Genomic DNA, 19013 nt, shown 5'->3' with positions numbered 1-19013 from the left:
CGAGATCCAGGACAGGTACCAAACTACCTGTCTTGAGAAACAAAAAGCAAAACAAAACAAAAGCCAAACCAACTAATCAACCACCCAGCAAAACAACCAAACAACAACAAAACAAAACCCCCCAAACCAAGCCTAGAGTCAATGAACATGGCTGAGCAAGTATCTGTAAAATAGGATGTCGAGTTCTTTGAGCAGTTTCCAAGGAGTGGTATAGCTGTGTTATGTGGTAGAACTGTTGTTAGTGTTTTGAGAATTCTTCACACTGATTTCCATAATGACTGTGTTTGCAATTCCTCCGAAAGTGAGTGAGCATCCCCCATGCCCTCATCAGCATCTTCCCCCATGCCCTCATCAGCATCTTCCCCCATGCCCTCATCAGCATCATCTTCCCCCATGCCCTCATCAGCGTTTGTTGTCACTTGTTTTCTTGATCTTAGCGGTTCTGACTTGGGTGAGATGAAATTTTAGAGTAGTTTCAATTTGCATTTCCCAGATTTTTGGGGTTGTTGAACACTTTTGAAATATATCTTAGCCATTTTTTATTTCATCTTTTGAGAACTGTGTTTAGATCTGTATTCCATCCTTAATTTGGTTGTTTTCTTGATTCATTTTCTTTTCTTTTTTTTTTTTTTTTTTGGTATGGTCTGGACATTGACCCTTGACCAGATGTTTAGGTAGCAAAGATTCTTTCTCACTCTATGGGTTTTCTCTTCACTTGCTGATTGTTTCATTTGCTCTACAAAAGGTTTTTTGTAGATGTAATTCTAAACAGTTTTATTAAATAACAAAACAGAGCCAAATAAAGAGTTAAAAGCCCAAGAGGTCAGAGCACTAGCGAATTGCCTTTAGCTTACCAGCCGCTGCCGTCCTTCCCCTGAGAAAGAGAGCTACTTCCTGTGTGTCTGTATTTTTTATTGACTTTCTATTCTGCCTTCTCATTGGTTCTGAACCCAACCACATGACTTCCTTGTCACTGCCTTGTCTATACAGACCTCCAGGTCTCTATGGTTGGTACTTGGGTTAAAGGCACGTTTCACCAAGCTGGCTATGTCCTTGAACACACAGACTTTGTCTGCCATGTGATCAGATTAAGGGAGTGTGTTACCACTGCCAGACTTGGTTAAATGGCTTGCTGTTGGTTCTGACCCCTAGGCAACTTTATTTATTAACATACAAATAAAATCACATTTCAGCACAAATAAAATATCACCATAGTTTTTAGTTTTATGAGGTCCATTTGTCAATTATTGGTCTTAATTACTGAGTGGACTCCTATTCCAAAAGTCCTTTCGTACATTTATATATTATATATAATGCTTATGTTTTCTTCTAGCAGTTTCAGATTTTGCACCGAGGTCTTTGATCCATTTGGAGTTGATTTCTTTGCGGAATAATAAGGCTCTAATTTCATTCTTCTACATGTGGTCATCCAGTTTTCCAAGCACCATTTGTTAGAGACGCTGTCTTAAGAGTGTATTTTTGGCATCTTTGTCAAATATTAGATGACTGTAGGTATATGCACTATGCTTGGGTCTTCTGTTTCATTCCATTGATCTATGTATCTGCGTTTGTGCTAGTATCTATAATATATCTTAAAATCTGGATTGGTAGTCCCTCCCTCTGTCTGTGTGTCTGTCTGTCCTTCCCTCCCTCCCTCCCTCCCTTTTTTCCTTCTTCTCCCCTCCCTCTCTTCCTTCCTTCTCAGGATTGCTTTGGATATTCATGGTCTTTTGTTGTTCTGTGTGAATTTTAGGATTTATTTTTTTCTAATTTTGTGACACTGTCTTGGGTATTTTGATTGGGATTGAAGTGAATCTGTCAATTGCTTTTGGTAAGATGACTATTTTTATAGTATTAATTCTGCCAATCTGTGCTCACTTTGGCAGTACATACACTAATTCTACCAATCTCATGAACATTGGGAAGCCTTTGTATTTGGTTATGTCTTCCTGAATTTTTTTCTTCAGAGGTTTAAGTTTTCGTTGTAGTGGTCTTTCAGTTCCTTGGTTAGATATTTTATTTCTTTTTAGAGGCTATTGTGAATGGGAACATTTCTGTGATTTTTTTTTTTTTTCTGAGCAAATATGTTATTGATATGTAGAAAGACTACTGATTTTTAGGCTGGGCGGCAGTGGCGCACACCTTTAATCCCAGCATGGCACTCAGAAGGCAGAGCCAGGCAGATCTCTGTGAGTTTGAGGCCAGCCTAGTCTACAGAGCAATATCTCCAGGATAGGCACCAAAACTACGCAGAGAAACCCTGTCTCAAAAAACCAAAAAAAAAAAAAAAAAAAAGAAAGACTACTGATTTTATAAGTTGATTTTGTATCCTGCAACTTTGCTGAAAGTATGTCATTTCTAAAAGTTTTCTGGTGGAATTTTTGGGATCTTTTATATATAATATATCATTACAAATAGGGGTGTGTTGACTGATTCTTTTTCTCTTTGCATCCCTTTAATTTCCTTCTCTTGTCTTATCACCCTAGCTAGTACTTCAAGCTCTATATTGAAAAGGAAGGGAGATAGTGGACAACCCTCTCTTGATTTTAATGAGGTTGTTTTGAGTTCTTTCCATTTAGAATAATGGTGGCTGTGGGTTTGTGATGGCCTTGATTATATTGAGATATGTTTCCTCTAACCCTATTCTCTTTATACGTTCAAGAAAAAATTAAAAAGATTTGTTTTATTTTATATGTATGAATGTTTTGCCTGAATGTATGTTTGTGTACCACATGTATGACTGGTGCCCTTGAAGTTCAGAAGAAGGCATCGTCTTGGAATTGGAGTTATAGATGGTTGTGAGCCACCATGTGGATGCTGGGAATGGAACCCAGGTCCTTCTGCAAGAGCAACGTGTTTCCTTATCTGCCAAACTATCTTTCTCTAGGACTTTTTATCATGAAGTCATGTTAGATTTTGTCAAAGGCTTTTTTGTGGCTATGTTGAGATGATCATGTTGTTTTTATTTTTCTTATTTGTTTGTTTGTTTGTTTGTTTATTTATTTATTTATTGTTTTCGCTCTGTAGACCTCCCAAGTGCTGGGATTAAAGGTGTGCACCACCACTGCCTGGCAATCATGTGGTTTTTTTATTTTTAAGTTCATTTATATGATTTATTACATTTCTCTAAATCATCAGGTAAAACTAACTTGATTTTTTTTTGATATATACCTGTGTTTGTTTTGCAAGTATTTTATTAATGATTTTAACATCTATATTTGTCAGGGATATTGGCTGGTAGTTTTCTTTTGTGTGTGTATCTTTATTTGGTTTTGATATTAGAGTAATATTTTTTAGTCATTTGTCAATACTGGTTTTGACTGGCATAGCTTCCTAGTGAGACATACAAATTTATATATAACATTCTAAAAATAAAAATAAAAATTTTGTGTGTATGAGTGTTTTGTCTGTTTGTATGTTCACCAAAAGTGTGCCTGGTGCTGAAGGAAGTCGGAACAAGGTGTCAGATCCCCTGAACTGGAGTTATGATTGTTGTGAGCCTCTATGTGGGTGCTGGGAATGGAACCTGGGACCTCTTCAAAGCAACAAATTCTCTTATCTGCTGTATCATCTCACCAGCCCAGCAATAAGTCTTAAAGTCAGGCAGATGATTCCTTCAGGAGGCCACACTTGAGGTTTCCTCAGAGCACTGGAGGCCTTGGTAGTCATTGGCCTCAGCAGCAGTGACTGAGGGGCATTGTTTGGCTTTCAGCTTCCTTTCTCTTGAGAAGGTCCTGCCCTCCTTTTTCTTCAATGGTATTAGTTATGGCAGTTACACGTCAGTCATGGGCTGTTCCACTATCTGCAGGACTTGCATCATTGTTTCTTTGGGGTTCTCTTTCTGCGTTTTCTGTGAACTTAGACTTTAAAGAGTTGGTTAGATTCAAGGTTGGTCAGAATTGTTTACTAGTACAATGCTAAGCAGATTTTCATAAACTTGAACTATTTGTCACATTTTTATGTGCTACAGAAGATGCCTTCTGCATCCTGTGATGCATTGCTGGATGACATAGAAGACATCATGTCACAGGAAGATTCAAAGCCACAAGACAGACATTTCTCAAGAAAGCATGTATTTCCTAAAGTACGAAGACGGAATACCCCAAAATACTTGCAAGAGGAGCCCAGGCCACCAAGTGACAGGTAAGTATTCTCAGAATTATATCCATATCCAACTAGGGGAGAGTCTGGCACAGCTGGCCTACATCATATGTGGTGTAGCTCCAGTTTTAGGATCTTGATATTTATAATAGAAAACATGATTTTTTTTTTGTTTTTTGTTTTTTGTTTTTTTTTTTGAGACAGGGTTTCTCTTTGTAGCTTTGGCACCTTTTCTGGATCTCACTCTGTAGTCCAGGCTGTCTTTGAACTCACAGAGATCCACCTGCCTCTGCCTTCCGAGTGCTGAGATTAAAGGCATGTGCCACAACCACCCAGCAGAAAACATAATTTTTAAAAATTGAATGGTTTCAGATTTGGTAAGTAATAGATTAAAAAGGAAGAAATACCGGGCTGGACAGATGGCTCAGTGGTTAAGAGCATCGACTGCTCTTCCAGAGGTCCTGAGTTCGATTCCCAGCAACCACATGGTGGCACACAACCACTTGTAATGAGATCTGGAGCCCTCTTCTGGCCTGCAGGGATACGTAATAAATATTTAAATAATTCTTTAAAAAAAAGAAATACCAAGGGGATGGAGAGTGGATTTAGGAGGAGTTAGGGCGATAAACATGATCTAAATTCATTGTAGGGAATTTTCCAAGAATTAATTAAAAATAAAACAAACCTCTAGATTGTATGTTCTTTGAAGGAAGGGATAGGTGTAGCACAAATCTTAAAAGGTTTTATTAATAAAAACAAACCTGGAGCCAGGTATTGGGGTGAATGCTGGAAGATCAGAGAAGTAGAACAAGCCACAGCTTCCTCACCTTGCCAGTTCCTCAGCTGATCCTGTTTCCTCACACTGGAAGCTTCTGAGTCCTCATCCAAATGGCTCTCAGCTGAACTGTGCTGCTCAAAGCCTAAAAGCTTAACCAGCCTAGTTCCTGTTTTTCACACCTTTTATACCTTTCTGCTTCCTGCCATCACTTCCTGGGATTAAAGGCTCTTGTTACCACTCCTGGCTGTTTCCAGTGTGGCCTTGAACTCACAGAGATCCAGGCGGATCTCTGCCTCTGGAATGCTAGGATTAAAGGTGTGTGTGCCACCATTTTCTGGCCTCTGTATTTAGTGGCTGTTCTGTTCTCTGACCCCAGATAAGTTTATTAGGGTGCACAATATTTTGGGGAACACAATGTCACCATAGATAGGCCACTAGGAGTCATTTTGATTTGACTATAGTCAGTGTAAGTGTTTTAACTGCAAATTAAAACTTTCATTGAAACTTTTGATTCTTATGCTACAGTGGTATTTTGGACATATGATTATTCTTAGCATATTAGTGAATACTCAGGAATTGGTCAAAGGTACTGGGCAAAAAACATTATCCTTTTTACACTATTGTGTTGGAAAACAGTCACATAGTTGTACAGTTCGAATTAGCTTGTATTGTTTAGTAAAGTGTGGGAAGGTTTAATGGTCACTTGGTTTAGATTCTGAGCTTTTCAAGCCTGTGCATTTAGAATGTGCTTGTGTTTCAGTGACGTCAGTCACATTGACCCCAAGCATGTCTTTACTGTTACTTGTTTCCTTGTAAGTGGTTAGGGCAGTCTAAGGGAGTCTTTGTTTCCTTCCTAAATAAACTGTTCAGAAACCTGTGAAAGGTAACTTTAATCATGGAGTTTTCAATTTTGATCATTTTTAATCTGTAAGTTTTAAATGGATAAAGATGGCAACTAGTGTTTAAGAGTCTGTGAAGGTCACCAGACTTTGTTTTTATTTATGTATTTTTTTGAACTGTATATGTCTATATATGTTCATGAGAACGTGCAGGTGCGTGTGTGTGTGTGTGTGTGTGTGTGTGTGTGTGTGTGTGTGTGTGTGTGTATGCGCGCTCATGTTCATGTGTAGTGTGTGTGCTCATGTGTAGTGTGTGTGTGTACATGCACAAGCTACAGGTCATATCAGATGTCTTCCTTGTTTGCTCTCCACCTTATTTCTTAAGACAGTGACTCTCACTGAAGTTAGAGCTGTAGATTTGGCTAGGCTGGCTGGCCAGTGTGCTCTAGAGATTCTTCTGTCTTCTCTCCCCACAAGCACTGGTTCTGGATGCCTGCTGCTCTGCCTGACTTTAATCTGGGTGCTGGGAGGCCAAACTCAGGTCCTCATCCTTGCAGGGTGGTACTTTACTGGCTTCACAAGTCTCTGCAGCCCTTACCTCTTCTCTGGGTGGTATTGCTGCCTCTGCTAGTTTCTAGACAATCATTTGTGTGTAGCTTTCTAAAAGTTGCATCAGTAGGTATGGTTAGTAGGAGTTAAAACTACAATCCAGAGAAAAACTTTTCTTCTGCTTCTTCTGCTTCTTCTGCTTCTTCTGCTTCTTCTGCTTCTTCTGCTTCTTCTTTTTTTTTGAGACAGGGTTTCTCTTTGTAGCTTTGGAGCCTGTCCTGGAACTCACTCTGTAGCCCAGGCTGGCCTTGAACTCACAAAGATCCACCTGCCTCTGCCTTCTGAGTGCTGAGATTAAAGGCGTGCGCCACCACTGCCCAGCTTGGGAAAACATTTTTTGAGGCAAGCTCTCTTGTAGCTTGGTTCAGTGATGACCGTGAACTTATCACCCTCCTGCTTTTCTTTCCTGAGTGCTGGGATTACAGGTATGTGCCACCTGGCATGAAAGGACAATTTTTATTTATATTTAGAATTTTTTAAAATTATATTTTATTTATCATGTGTGAGTGCATGTGAGTGAGGGTCAGGGGTCAACTTGGAGTCCTCTTTCTCTAACGAGTATCTTGGGATTGAACTCAGATCATTAGGCTTGGTGGCAGGTACCTTTACTTGCTGAATCTTCTTGTGGGTCCAAAAGGATATTATTTATTTCTTTTAATTAAAAAATGTTTTTTATTTACCATTTTGTTTTTCCCCCTTTTATTGAAAATTGATTTTTTTTCCCTCCCTTTACTCCTTCTGGTTCCTCCCCTCCTCTCTTCCCGTCTGGATCCACCCCCTTTCTGTCTCTCATTAGAAAACAAACAGGCTTCTCAGGGGTGATAATAATAAAGTAAAATGTAGTAAGATAAAACAAAAAGACACTGATCTATGAGTACAACAGAATGTCATTAGTAGTAATTTTATTGCTACATTCTGTTAGTAGAACAGTAGTATTTGGTTTTACCCTAGGTCCCTAGCCTATCTATTCTCAGGGTTTTGGCCACCTGAGCAGTGTTGGGGATAGGTTCCATCTAATGGAGTGGGCCATAGATCCAACCAGATATTAGTTGTTTTTTCCCCACAAACCTTGTGCCACTATTGCACTAGTCCATCTTGTATGCAGGTCACCATTGTAGACTGAATTTTGTAGCTGTGTTAGTGTTTACCTTTCTCCTTTAGTAGTATGCAAGCACCTTCCAGTACTGTCAACATTAGTCAGTAGGGGTGAAGGCTCTAGGTATGCCCCAGATCTACTTCTCCACGGTCAGTGTGTTGTGTAGGATTGTCTTCAGCAATAGAGTCTTACTATAAGCTTGTGGAGAACAATCTATAGTACTGTAAGTTTGCCAACTAATAGCCTGGGTTGTTTGGAGTTTCCCACAGCACCCCTTGGGCCAACAACTCAATTAGAGATAACCCATTCCCAGTATTGGAATTTGCTGCCAAGAGAGGGCAAAATGACATTTTAAAAATACAGAGATTCTTCTTGTGATCCTGTGGTTATTTTATCTAGATTTTATAACATTTTATTTATTACTATTGTGTCTTTGTGCATAATGTGTATAAGTGTGTCTTAGTCAGGGATTCTATTGCTGTGACAAAGCACCATGACAAAAAGCAACTTGGGGAGGAAAGGGTTTATTAAGCTTACACTTCCACTTTGCTGTTCATCACTGAAGGAAGTCAGGACAGGATCAAATAGGACAGGAACCTGGAGGCAGGAGCTGATGCAGAGGCCATGGACAGGTGTTGCTACTGGCTCGCTCAGGCTGCTTTCTTATAGAACCCAGGACCACCAGTCTATGGATGGCACCACCCACCATGGTTTGGGCCCCTCCCCCATCAGTCACTAATTAAGAAAATGCCTTACAGCTGGATCTTATGGAGGCATTTTCTCAGTTGAGGTTCCCTCCTTTCAGATAACTCTAGCTTGGGTCAGGTTGGCATAAGACTAGTCAGCACACCATGTGACCAAGAGTGCCATGTGAATGTGTGAGGGCAGAGGACGACTCTGTGGAGTCAGTTCTCTCCTTCCACCTGTACATGGTTTCCAGGGATCAAGCTCAAGCTGCCAGGCTTGTGCAGCACACACCTTTATTCACTAAGCCAGCTCACTGTCCCTTGATATTAGAGTTTGGTTGTAATAGCAAATTTTAAATTAAATTGATGCATTTTGTAGCTAGCTTGTGAATTGATTCTAGTTTGTTCTTTGTGTAATGTGCCCTGAAGTCATCTAGTGGCTTTTATTTAAAAAAAAAAATCACTTAAAGATACTCATTTTGTTTTAATTGATTACTTAACAGCACTATTCCAGGCATACAGAAAATTTGGATACGAACATGGGGCTGCTCACATAATAATTCAGACGGAGAATACATGGCTGGACAGCTGGCTGCCTATGGTTATAAAATTACAGGTAATGAGACCCATAATGTATTTTATTGATTAAATTTCAGAGTTGCAGATTTTGGAGACAGGTAGTCTAGCCCCAGCATTTTACTGGTATTTTAGTGTAACTTAATAATTTGAAGGTAGGACTCTAATATTTTATTAGATAGCTGGTTATCATATTTTTTACCTTTCATTTTTGTTTGTTTATTTATATGACCTTTTATTTTGTGTGTGTATATGTGTGGGTACACATGTGCAGTGGTACACATCTGGGAGTCAGAGGACAGTTGCAGGAGAGGATTCCTCTCTTTTCCTGTGTGGGAACCCATGGGTCAAACTTACATCAGGCTTGATGACAGGTGCCTTTACCCACTGAACCATATTACCTTTTAAAGTAACATTAAAGCCTTTTTTATTTTGAAATGGAAAGCTATAGAAATTTCATGTAAGTCCTTTCCCAGCCTCTGAAATCAACATGTTACATGACTGTACTTTTATAAATAAGTCAGAATATTAGCACCTTTGTGATACTGCTGTCTAAACTTTGTATCTGGCTTGAATTGTACATCTTTTCCCTATAACTTTTTGTTTCTGTTCCTGGGTCTGTTCCAGGGTCCCATTTTACATCTAATTGTTATGTTTTGGTAGTGTTTGAAAATTTGTGACAGATCCTCAGTACTTTCATATTTCTGAAGAAAACTGGTTGTTTGTCAAATGTCTTAGTTACTTTTCTGTTGTGATAAAACACCTTGACCAACACAAGTTACAGGAGAGTTTATTTGGGCTTATGATTGCAGTGGATTAGAGTCCATGAAGGCCACCAGGAGGTAGCAAGTAGCAGGTAAGGTGGCTGGAACCCTTCCACTTCTGGTCACAGCCTAATCTCTTATGTTCTAATAGCCAGTGAAAACTGGTCTAACTCCATTCCTGGGTCTAGTTCCATTGCTTTCATGGCTTGCTGAAGCTTGAGGATGCCATTCTCCTGCTGCTGGCCCAAGCTTGTACAAGTGGGAACCATAACTGTATCCTTGGTGGGGTTGGAAAACTTCAAAGTCTCCAGCTGGAGCATGGCCTTGTTTACATGCTTCTTGTAAAGGGGTTCCAGAGCCTAGTGAGAAATATGGGGCTTTGAGCTGTTGCAGCTGGACTTGGAACATGTCTGGAATTTATACACCTTTAGCAGTTTTCTCTGTGGTGGAATATCTTTATGGGTCAGGTACATTCTCATCTTGAGTCCTTCACAACCAACTGCTTACCAGCCAAGACTGGATTTAGGTGTAATCATGATCAAGGCAACTTATAAAATAGAGTGTTTAACTGAGATGGTTCTTGAGGGCTAAAGTCCATTGATGGAGCAAAGACATGGCAGTAGCAACAGCTGGGAGCTCACATCTCAAAAGCTGGAGGTTGAGAGAGCATATGGGGGATGGTGGGAGGCTTTTGAAATCTCAAGGCTGTCCCCAGAGACAGGCTTCTCTAATGTGGTCACTTCTCCTAATCCTTCCCAAACATTTTGGTCACCAACTTGGAACCAAATATTCCGCTATATGAGCCTTTGAGGGGGTCATTCTCATTCAAATTACCATATCAGATGTAGCTATTCTTAATCCTTTTTGTTCATTAAGTTAAAAATGCTTAAAATATACTTTCAGAATTACTACTTTATATTCAATATTAAGTCTTAGTATAATTTATCTCGAGCTTGCTTTAATGTGTTCTGATGGTGTAGTTTAATAAGAAGGTAGCCTTTCAGGAAATTTATAAAACATTAAAAACATTAGCACCAACCTCTAAGATGATAGTAAATATCCACTCTGTTTTAGTTTACAGTTTAATCCATTAGCAGTTTGAATATGGCCTAATGAAGTAGTCCCTAGATAACATAACAGTCCTATATTTTAAATAAGAATCTAAACTTTCTAAGTGTGGTAGTCTTGTGGCACACATCTGCAATCTCAGCACTTGGGAGGCAGAGGATGGAGGATCACCTATGAGTTCAAGGTCAGCCTGGCCTATATCATGAGTTTCAGGCCACCTGAGCTAGTTGGTAAGACTTTGTTACAAAACAAGACTAAACCAAACAATTTACTCTTTATTATGCAGATTTAATTAGAATTTCTTTAAAAAAAATTATGTCTATTTATTTTGTGTGTATTCCTGCCAGGACATTCATGTAGAGGCCAGAGGAAAATTTGTGGGACTCAGCTCTCTCTCTGCGTGTGGAAACTGGAGCTAGAGCTCAGGTAGTCTCCTGTACCCACTTAACCCGCATTTTGATTTCTTATTTGGAAATATTTTAAAAGGGAGAATTAAAAATTGAAATTTTTTCTTACTAATGTAGTATATTACTTTTATTACTTTTATTTACTTATATTAATTACATACATTTATACTTCATATACCATTTATTATCTTCACTTCAGTATGACTTGAATGCTATAGACTGTAAATCACTTACTTTACTCATCTAGGTATATAACAGGTCTGAGAAATATAAATAGGTCTAGCTTCTGTGAGATACTGAGGAAGGAAATCTTTACTTTTTTTTGTTATTTCTAGCATTTTTTTATTTTAAAGTTAATGAAATTTCATTTTATATGTGCTTTGCCTGTATATATGTCTGTACACTATATGTGTGCAATACCCTCAGAGTCCAAAAGAGGACATCAGATCCTTTCTTTGGGACTGGAGTTACAGACAGATGTGAGCCATCAAGTGGATGCCAGGACTTACATTTGAGTCCTTTGGAAAATCATTCATGCTCTTAACTGCTAAGTTATATCTCCAATACCATTTGTAGCCAATTTTATTTTATTTTTTTATCAAACTATATTTATTTTATGTATAGCAGTACAATTTACACATTAATTTTTATTTATTTGTTTATATTTTATGTGTGAGTGCTCTGCTTGCCAGAAGAGGGCACCAGATCTCATTATAGATGGTTGTGAGCCACCATGTGGGTGCTGGGAATTGAACTCAGGCCTCTGGAAGAGCAGTCAGTTCTCTTAACCACTGAGCCATCTCTCTAGCCCCCCTCCCCCCATTTTCACATTAAGTAACATCATAAGAGAATGATTTGATGGGTGGTGGTGCATATGCCTTTAATACCAGCACTTAAGAGGCAGAGGCAGGTGAATCTCTGTCAGTTCAAGGACAGCCTGGTTTACAGAGTGAGTTCCAAGACAGCTAGGGCTGTTAGACAGAGAAACCCTGTCTTGAAAAACAAAAAACAAAAAACAAAAACAAAAAAGAAAATGAGAGAGAGAGAGAGAGAGAGAGAGAGAGAGAGAGAGAGAGAGAATATGAATATGCATGTTTTAGTTAATAATAGACAGTTTTATCTTTTTTTTTTCCCTTTTCTTTCTTGACTCTATAGCCCAGACTGGCCTTAAACTCTCAGCTTCCTGAGGGAGTACTGGAATTTTAGATGGTTGTATTTTTGTTTGTCTTATTTGGTTCTGGGAATAGTTCTAGAAGAACTCTTTAAGAGTAGCAGTGATTTTAACACAGGGTCTCACTGTCTCCTTCCTCTGTGTAGACCAGGCTGGCCTCAGCTCATAGAACAGTAGTAACTATTACGCTTTTTGGGTCTCTTAAGAATCTCTAGTAATACAGTTCTATCAAAGAATTCATAACCACTACCTCATCCTATATGGGCCTGGCTTCTCTAGGTGGTTACATCTGCTGCATATGTATGTTGCATGCATGTGCATTTTGGTTTGTGGCAAAGTTCATCTCCAGGTTGAAATTCTTATTCATAAGCACATGAAGATAGTATGTGCTTGTGGGCAAACTTATGGAAGTCAGAACTGAGTGTCTATCTTGGGTGTCCATAGATTCAGAAAGTTTAAACATTGCTAGACTTTTAAATTGTTTGATGGTTTCTTTGTATCTTTGTGTATAGTTTATTCATTTGGCAAAGTATGAACATACTGTGAACATACTGTGTATTCATGGGTAGAGTTCTGGAAGCTTGTGGAGATATAAAAGAGAGCATCTTTATATTCTTGGTTAAATCTTAGAGGTTATTTTATATTTCTAATAAATTCTTTCTTTTTTTTATAATACAGAGAAGTAGGCTCTGCTGTATTTAAATTTTTATAATTTCTGTTTTAGAAATACTTTGTCGTGTCAGGTCAGAACGTAGCACTTGATGTTTGATATAAGGACATTTCTATGTGAAGCAGGTTCTTGGTGTAGAGAGGCAGACTAGTCAGAACGTAGCATTTGATGTTTGATTTAAGGACATTTCTATGTGAAGCAGGTTCTTGGTGTAGAGAGGCAGACGAGTGGAGTGATTCAAGCATGTAGAGTGAGTACTTTTGGGCTTTGTCCACTCAACCTGAAGTCACTTTAACTTTTTGTGTCTGAGATCAGTTACATATCTTTGACATATGTGTGGAAATGTTTGTATAAAAATATATCCAAGGATCACATAATGATGAGAGGATTATTTAAAAGAATCTTAAAATGAAATTTTTATGTTTGAATTGAGGTTGACAAATATGCCTGTTACACAAAGTGACTTCAGAACAGTGGCAGCAGCAAATGTTAGCTGCATGCTTACCTCAGTTTCCTTTACTAGCTTGTGATGATGTCTCTCCACACGGAATGAAACGTAACAAGCTTACCTATATAATATTATATTAAGTCACAGAGTAAGCTGGGTGTGATGATGCATGTCTTCAGTCCCAGCACTCCTAAGAGGAAAATTTCTTTAAATGTTGGAAGGAGGTAGGGGCCAGTGGATCTCTGTGAGTTCTAGACCGCTCTGGTCTATATAGGGAATTCCAGGACGGTCAGGGCTACATGGAGAGACCTTTTCTCAAACAAACAAACAAACAAACAAACAAAGAGACAAACTCCCAAGAAACAAAAAATAACAGAGAATAGATTGATTGTGTGAAAATCTGACTTCAACTATTGCAATATACTGTGAAATGAGAAGTGTGAAATATGGTCCTTCTAGTTAGGCTAGTTCTAAGTGTGAGGATTTTTGCACACGTTTTTAGGAAGGGGAGATGAACTGCTGAAAAGCTTAGTGTATACAAGAGATTTCCGTGTGATTTTGAAGTAACAGATGAATTAACTGGCATGAGACTAACGTATGCTTTAGTATAAGATTGAGACTGGAGAAGGAAGACGCATGGACACATGAAGACATGTTGAGAAGGAACCACCTAGCTCATTTGCACTAGAGCCCACATTGAGATTCAGGCATATCTGAACAGCTTTATGTGTTTGCCTCATGCTATGTGGTCCCTTGGAATCGGTGTTTTAAGAGCCATTCAGTGTGGAAATCTATTAATAATAGCTTTTGTTAGAGTAGTTTTTGTTGTCCAACATTTAAAAAAATTTCCCTCTTAGGAGTCTGCATGTGTGGTCCTTTTGAGAAGTTTTTCATTTTTGAGAGGGAGAGAAAAAGAGAGCCATTGGTACGTTGGCAGTATATTTCATTGCAGAGTTGAAAGTTTGAAGTCTTTCTTTTATTATGGTTAGCTTTGTCAACTAAGAGCTGCTTGGTCAATTTCTACTTCCTTAATTAACTATAAATAGAGTTCATAGAAACTCCATAGAAACACAAGAAGAAAAATTTTGATTTTTGAATTCTTGATTCCCTGATGAAATTCAGTGGAAGCCTGTTGTGGTGTGTGCTCATCATCCTAGCACTTAGGAGGCAGAGACAAGTGGATCTCTATGTGTTTGAGGCCAGCCAGAGCTACATAGTAAGATCCTGTCTCAAAAATAAAACAGAGCAGAGCAGAGCAACAACAACGAAGGAAACTCAGTGGAAAATGCTATTACCTTTTCTTTGTGCAGGTCACCAGCTAACTTCTCAGCTATCTCTTTCCTCTGTCTCATCACCAGGACCCTTTACATTTTATAGTATAGTACAGTTTTTGTAGTACAGTTTGTAAAATACTAATTTTTATGATGCTAATCTTACATAGTTTATAACCAAAGACTTTTATTAATCTAAGCTTTAAAAATATCTAAAATATCTTGACTTTACATTTCTGAGTTTATTAGACTGTATGCATTAATGATGAATACTTATAGTGAGGTATTCAGTTATGTGTTGAGTAGTGTATTTAACAAAAACCATTTTACTCAAGAGTCCTCTGCAGAGATTTTCTGTAGTCAAAGGTGATGCCTTGATAAACTTAGAAGTCTATCTGGAATTACAGTGCAAATGATTTATGCTCTGATTGTGAGCAGAGTGTCTGTAAAGCCAGGGGTGACCGTCACTTTATTGATAGTGTTGGGTCTTCACGTTATTATTCTAAGGCTCAGAAGTTAGAATGAGAAACAGAGGTGTCCATACATCAGAGTAGGAACTGTGTGGAGCCAGAGAGCTAGCTTAGCAGTTAGGAGCACCTGCTGCTTTGGTAGTCAGTTTTGTCGTCAGGTCAGTTTCCAGCGTCCACATGGTGTTTCACAACTGTCTCCACCTCTAGTTCTGGAGAATGTGATGCCCTTGCAGGCCTCCACCAGCACTGCATATACATGGTACACAGACATATATTCAGGGAAAACAGCCTTACACATAAAATACAATAAAAATGGATAAAATATAAATGTGCTCCTCAGGGGCCTGAAGAGATGGGCCATAGGTTAAGAGCACTTATTGTTCCAGCAGAGAACCCGAGTTCAGTTCCTCATTCCAACATGTGTGGTTCACGACCATCCCTAACTACAGTTTCAGGGGATCCAGCGTCCTCTTCTTACCTCTGCTGCCAGCGTCAGGCATGCACATGTGCATAGACATACATATGAGCAAAGCACTGATACACATACAATAAAATAAAACAAATCTTAAAAAAACCTATTCTGTAACTTGCCAGTAATTCACTTTCCTCTTCTGATGACTGGAAATTTTCACATATTAGGTTATTTGCATGAACTGGTGCTATTACTCAGAAGCATTCTGTTTTGCTGGCCATGTTTTGCCACTGCTAAGGTAGAAAGTTGAGAATGTTATTCAAAATGACTTTGTTCAATGCTGTTCTAGCATGGGGGCAGTAGAAGTGGATCAGCCATTTTAGGAGGTGTCCCCTGATGCTGGAAACAGCACTGTGGTAAGATGATCATGGCCCCTGATCACTGAGCTCTTTTGTCCATTCTCCCCAGCACTTTGAAGGAGGAGCAAACAGCAGTCCTAACCAGGCTTTGTAGCTTGCCCTTTATTTTCCCAGACAACAAAAATGAAACAGTTTACAATACTGAGAAGGGGCGGGGAAGTTTGGAGATACCTAAATGTAAAAGGAGACCCCTCGTCCATGGTATTGCAGGGTGTGTAATAAACAGTGGGATTGAAGATGTCAGCACACACTCTCTTTTTGTTTTATAGGTGAAAGGGATGAGGGAATCGGATCCTTGGATCCCTGGACTCATTACCCTGAGTCAAAAAACATGATATGGACTAATCAGGACTTAAGTGAGGGCATTTGGATTCAGGAAGGTGGATGGAAAAGGCAGTAGAGTCAGGGTCCACGTGCTGGTTCAGGTCGTGGAAGAGGAGCAGTGTTGTCGAAGAGCAGAATACATTTCCCACTGTTTTTTATGGAAAGTAACGTTTTTCATTGAAAGTAGATCTTTAAAGAAGATTGATTTATCTATTATGTATGCAATGTTCTGCCTGCATGTTTACTTGAATACCAGAAGAGGGCACCAGATCTCAGTATAGGTGATTGTGAGCCACTATGTGGTTGCTGGGAATGGAACTTAGGACTTCTGGAAGAGCAGCCTCTGAGCCATCTCTCCATCTTTCATCCCTGAAAATAGATAAAAAAAAAAAAAATACTATATATTCTGATTATGGTTTTTCCTCCCCCAACTCCTCCGAAATTCTTATCACTTCCCCACGCATCCAAATCCCCACCTTTTCTCTCATTAGTATATAAACAGACATCTAAAAAATAATATAAAATAACATAAAATAAAAACAAACAAACTGAAGAAAAAGAGCCAAGGAAAAAGCTCAAGAAACATAAAGACACAGGGACACATACATTCATATACATAGAAATCCCATAAAAACACAGAATGGGAAATCACAATAGATATACAAGGACTTGTAAAGTTAAAAAACAAACAAACAAACAAACAGACAAACAAACAAACAAACAAAACCCCGAAAAAGCATTATGATACAGTGAACCTCCAAAGATGCCATTGAGTTTGTTTTGTGTTGGCCATCTACTGCTGGGGATGGGGCCTGGCCTTCAGAGTGCTTTGTATTCCTCGTGAGACTCCATTGAATCCAACTATTTTTTCCTTTGTGAGCAGTTGTCAACTGGAGATAGCTTCTGGACTAGGGATATGGGCTTGTGTCTACTTGCCTTCTCATTGCAGGGACCCCATCTGGCTTAGACCTTAGCAGGCCCTTTGCATGTTGTCCGAGCCTCTGAGTTCATATGTGCACCTTGCTGTGTCTAAAGGCCTTGTTTCCCTGGAGTCCTCCATCCCCTCTGGCTCTTACAGTCTTTCTGCCTCCTCTACCACAGAGTTCCCTGAGCCCCAGGGGGAGGGAGTTGAACCTAGGGCCTCTGGAGTTCTAGGTTGACACTTCTCACAGAGCTACATCCTCAGCTATTTTTGTGATTTCTTTGTTAGTTTTTGTTTCTTCTTTGTACAAGTTTATATTTTTATTTTCCAGAGAGCACAGAAACATTTAATTTCTTCTGTTTATTTTTTTGTCCAGTTGGCTCAGAAATTTCTCTCTGTTTGCCCTCTTATGAAACATCCAAACTACCTGTGTTTGAACTAACAGCTTGTTAAGTGGCACTGACTTTGTCCTATATTGTGTTATCTGTACAAAGTAAAGAGTGTAGACCTTTCCCCCTTTATACTCTAAGCAATATTTTCCTTATGTTTAAATAACCTTGAATGACTGATTAGAATCTTCTCTTTGTTTTAAGGAGTGAAACCTAGTTCATTCTTGTGAATTCCCAAGTACTTGGTTCTGCATCTTCATTCTGCGGAAGAAGGTCATCTTATGTCCAAAATGAATGCCCAGTAATGGTTGACATTCCCAAGCTAGTGAAATCATCTTGATAAACATTGAAAACCTGCTTTCCCTATTTTCCCACTATTAAAACTGTGGTAACCGTCCCATTTTCCTGTTTCTATTTATGAACTTGAAGATTCTTCTTCATCCTGTTAACCTTTGTCCTGACCTTTGATGTTCCTTGAACTTCAGCTTTGTGTAGCATGTGAATAGAATAGCCAGCCACATGCTGTTTTGCTGTTTTCATGAATAAACTGGAGTGACTGTTGAGCTGTGTCAGGAGAAATTTCTCACCTTCTGCTACACCATGTTCTACCTACAATATTTTAGAGGTTTTTTTTTTTTTTTTTTTTTTTTTAAAGACAAACCAACACATATTCATATAACTTCAGAAAGCTAAAACCCATTTGATTGCTTAACCATTCAGATTATGCCTGGAGATTTTTCTACAGTGTTTGATGTTGAATAAATTGTAGCCTGTATTTAAGTTGTAGTTCTCTTTCTTGAGAAAATAGTAGATGAGAAGTTACCATTCATTTAAAAACATACTTAAAATTTTAATTTCTTGCATTGCCTTCTTTTATTTTAGGACTAAAAACTTCGGGAATGTCAGTTGATGGACATATTCAACACCAACTAGCTCTTTTTGGCCCTCAGATTTAAGAGGGTTTGCTTTTAAAGATGTGTTTTTAGCTCTTGAACAGCAGATGGCAGTATTGCATCGTATACTCACTTAGGGTGTTATGACCCCCTGAACATGAATTTCATGCTACAAATGATCATCTAATAAAATGATTAGAAGTCATTAAGTTACCTAACATTTAATTTTTCTCTGCTTTTTAAAATATTTTTAACAGTATTTATATAAGAACTTGGCAAATTGACCTTTTCAGAGGTCATGTGAGCTCATGTTAATCTGAGATGCAATGTGTAGGAAATGAGATGTGTGATTACCAGTGATGGGCTGAGAGCTCCAAATGGTTTTGGCCGCTCTTGCTGCTTGTCCTAGAATCTGCTTGTGGTCATCATCCATAGGAGTAGATTAAGGTAGGGTTACCATCGGACTCCATTACTGCCACACTTACTAAAAACAGTGGCCCAGATCTATTGAGGGCCTTAGACCTATTTATGTGTCACAGGTAAACAGGCCCAAGACACGGTAAAGCAGAATGGGCTAAACTCTACACTTTCACATTTCCCTCGTTCCCTTATAAACCCATCGATATGCCTTGGGTGGTGGATTTAAGAGGGGCTCAGAATTCTGGTACAGGTTTATCTACACTCTACTGTGTCTTACATT

At 38.8% G+C, this 19013-nt stretch overlaps 1 protein-coding gene across 1 annotated transcript in view; it reads left to right on the top strand.

Annotated features, from left to right (window-relative positions):
* Positions 1-19013, top strand: part of Cdkal1 (CDK5 regulatory subunit associated protein 1 like 1) — a 554248-nt gene that overhangs the window by 3388 nt on the left and 531847 nt on the right. Inside the window, 2 exon segments of the mRNA XM_036189139.1 lie at positions 3971-4143; positions 8613-8725. Of these exon segments, the coding sequence (XP_036045032.1) occupies positions 3971-4143; positions 8613-8725 (286 nt within the window).

This window comes from Onychomys torridus, chromosome 5 (assembly GCF_903995425.1).
Source record: "Onychomys torridus chromosome 5, mOncTor1.1, whole genome shotgun sequence".
NCBI lineage: Eukaryota > Metazoa > Chordata > Mammalia > Rodentia > Cricetidae > Onychomys > Onychomys torridus.
The sequence above is the reverse complement of the archived record's forward strand: the minus strand, read 5'-3'. Positions and strand labels throughout refer to the sequence as shown.